Below are 3,389 nucleotides of genomic sequence, written 5' to 3'. Positions count from 1 at the left end.
AAAAAACGTAACACTGGATGTATTTATATTTAAAAAATGCAATACATTGCTGAAACTTGCTCTTCGGAAAACTTGATATTAACTTCAGAAATCTAATATAACACTATTCACTACAATTGACATACATTGAGCCCCATGGAGTAGAACATACGCGCGCAGAGCGCGCAGACTCACCTAGTTAATTGAACAAGAAATAAAACAGCAAAATCCAAGGTCCAGAGGAAGACCCAGGGGCAGACCCAGAGGGGGAAAAAGGAAAATATGATGCTAAATTTCAAACGAATAATCCATTGACAAAATCTTCGCNTTGCTCTTCGGAAAACTTGATATTAACTTCAGAAATCTAATATAACACTATTCACTACAATTGACATACATTGAGCCCCATGGAGTAGAACATACGCGCGCAGAGCGCGCAGACTCACCTAGTTAATTGAACAAGAAATAAAACAGCAAAATCCAAGGTCCAGAGGAAGACCCAGGGGCAGACCCAGAGGGGGAAAAAGGAAAATATGATGCTAAATTTCAAACGAATAATCCATTGACAAAATCTTCGCGGTGTACTATCTTTCGAACGTTATCTCGATGTTTTTTTTTCATCTTTCGTCATCTGAAATTGTCAATTCAGTCCAGCATCATGCAGAAGTTTTGAAAAATTATGAATGAATAATAAAAAAAAGTAGAAGAAATTGTTAATTTTTTCAAAGAGCATTTTTAATTTATATTCAGAATAAATTGAATAACAAGAAATTGAAAAATGTATCTGATTTACGGTGACAAATGGTGGCCTGTCACCCAATATCATGCAGGGGAAAGACTGATTCCGTAAATCTTTTCCCACACTGCACAGAGACATTTATTACGGAAAAGGCTCTTTGAAAAAAGTTGTAATATTTTGTATAATTTTTTAATCACACTTTTATCACATAAAAATGGCAGATGACTACATATCACTGTTTTAAAAATTGAGATACCTAGCTGTCACCTCCCATGAGGAGTTAATGTTTTGTTATCCACGATGGAAAATGACAGCTAATAGATAACTTGCCATAGTGAATCAGATATTTGTAATTACCACTTTTTTCAACTCATTCTGGATTTCACTTAAAAACGCTCTTTGAAAAAGTTCAGAATTTTTTTTTTTTGTTTTATCATTCTATCATAATTTTTGGGAATTTCTACATGATATGTACCACTCAATTGACAATTTTAGATTACAAAAGTTAAAAAAAATCCAGATAACATTTGAAAGATAGTACCCCCGAGCCTTCAATTGTGTCAAACAATCGTTTTTTGACTGTTTCATTTTGCCCTACTCTCCCCTACGAGAAAAAAAAATTAATAATATTTAACCACATCAACGATTGCCAATAAGCCTTTTTATTAAAGAATGTTTGCAAAATATTGACTTTATACCCTGAACTACAAACACTTTAGAAAACTCTAGGGGGTTTTGAATAAAAAGGCCTATTAATTTGTTGATTTATTCAATTATTTTCCGTTATGTGAGATTCAACTGGTCTTAATAAATTCCCGTCACGTAGAGTTTGGCATCTATTGCTATAGAAAATTTGAAAAACAATTTTTTTAACTCATTCCATTTCCATTGTCCAATTAAATTCTCTCCGTTATTTAATTCCTTAATTTGATACTTACGTCCATTTGCAGGGAATCTCCCTCTTGAATGTATTATTCCTAGATTCTGTACAAATTAATCCATCAGCTGCTAAACACACAACTAGAAAAATTAAAATGTAGGTTAAAAACTGGGATAACTCCAAAAATTATTGATGTATATTATTTACCTTTAGCTTTATTATCCTTGGTGCAACCTCTCGGCTGCTGCGTTTTTGGGTCAATTAAGTCATATTCAGGATGTGGACAGATATACTGCCCCATTCGCAGGTTATTGCAGTCAATTTCATACGTGTAATCAGTACAATCACCAATTTGTATAATTAATATCGAAAAGAAACTCACATACTTGAGAACTGAATACATTGTTGTTTTAACATTTTATGAATGACTAGTAATCATGTTTCAATTGTTCATGCACCGAGAATTTACGAAGAAATCAACGGACGAGATAAAAGTGCATTCACACATTTTTTATGATGGGATGTCGCTCTTGGTCAGTCGTCTGGTCGTCTTGGCTCGTCTGGTGTTGTTTGTTGACTCCTAACCTCCGAAAATAGGCAATTGTCGCTGGTTTTGTAGAGCGCTGGCCGAACGCATGTTGGAATTATTGTTTCAACAGTTAGCGACGATTAAAAAAATAATTAGGACAATTTTTAGGAAAAGATGAGGATTGCTGTGGAAGGTTGTGCCCATGGAGAGCTGGAGATTATTTATAATGCTTTGGAGGAAGTTGAAAAGAATGATGGCAAAAAGATTGATTTGTTAATTTGTTGTGGTGATTTCCAATCAACAAGAAATCTTGATGATCTCAATTCGATGGCGGTTCCTGATAAGTTCAAAGATATGTGTACATTTTACAAGTGAGTATAATTTTTATTAGTCATCATAATTTGAAAATTTAACCCCGAGTAGACGTGATTTTTAACACAAAATATTTTTAGTAGATTTCATTCATAGGAGAAACTTTGTTTTCCAATCCTTGTTTTGAAGGTTGAATGAAAATAGAAAATAAGAGGAACAAAACAGTCGAGGTTTATGTGACCAATAAATTGTGAACAAAAAGATTATACACAGAAGATTTTTAATTGAGTTTAACTCACGGGTTAAACTCTAAACGTCCCAATTAGGATAGCTATATTTAACATTTGAATTTCATGATGATTGCTGAAAATTTGGAATTTTTCGTGAATTTTCCTGAAAGTGAGCTTTGATGGTTTCTTCAAATGTGATGCTTCAAAGTCATTCAAGTATGGGTAAATAAAATTTTTCTGTTAACATTTTGTCGAAGGACTGAGGGGAGTGATTGAACTGTAAAAAACAATCGGTTGTATATAAGAAAAAGGATAATAAGAATAATGATGCTGATAACATTCAACTAATTTGAAAGTCTAACAAAATTATGTAAAAGGAAATTATGTGCAAAAATCACTATATTAGATACAATACAAGCAATTTCCCACTTCTTTGAGATACGAAATCTAATGCGCGCATATCAACACGATAGATTGACCAAACGATTCATCATTCTCATTGCCAATATTGGCGATCGCAACGTAGATGTGAGAGCCCCCCAGTGGTCCTGAACTAACTACTCTTGGGGGCCAACCAATGAGATCCCTAGCAGTGAACCAATGATGGGGGTCAACCAATGAGGTCATGGAGAACCCAGTGATCTCATTGGTTGGCCCCCAAGAGTAGTTAGTTTAGAGACCACCTGGTGGCTCCCACATCTACGTTGCGATCGCCAATAA

At 34.3% G+C, this 3,389-nt stretch overlaps 2 protein-coding genes across 2 annotated transcripts in view; one reads left to right on the top strand and one right to left on the bottom strand.

Moving 5' to 3' along the window:
- Positions 1-1,656: 1,656 nt before the first annotated feature.
- LOC107046783 (TM2 domain-containing protein CG10795) lies at positions 1,657-2,196 on the bottom strand (the record flags this gene model as incomplete). Its single annotated transcript, XM_015269493.2, is given in 2 exon segments — positions 1,657-1,738; positions 1,806-2,196. Coding segments are annotated over 2 exon segments (278 nt in total), but the record flags the coding sequence as incomplete, so codon positions are not given.
- Positions 1,967-3,389, top strand: part of LOC107046782 (lariat debranching enzyme) — a 4,721-nt gene continuing 3,298 nt past the window's right edge. Inside the window, exon 1 of the mRNA XM_015269492.2 lies at positions 1,967-2,498. Within this exon, the coding sequence (XP_015124978.1) occupies positions 2,302-2,498 (197 nt within the window). The 5' untranslated portion in view covers positions 1,967-2,301. The remainder of the gene's footprint in view (positions 2,499-3,389) is intronic.

The sequence above is a fragment of the Diachasma alloeum genome, unplaced genomic scaffold, assembly GCF_001412515.2.
Source record: "Diachasma alloeum isolate Michigan unplaced genomic scaffold, Dall2.0 Dall_scaffold_01980, whole genome shotgun sequence".
In the NCBI taxonomy this organism is placed as follows: domain Eukaryota; kingdom Metazoa; phylum Arthropoda; class Insecta; order Hymenoptera; family Braconidae; genus Diachasma; species Diachasma alloeum.
The sequence above is the reverse complement of the archived record's forward strand: the minus strand, read 5'-3'. Positions and strand labels throughout refer to the sequence as shown.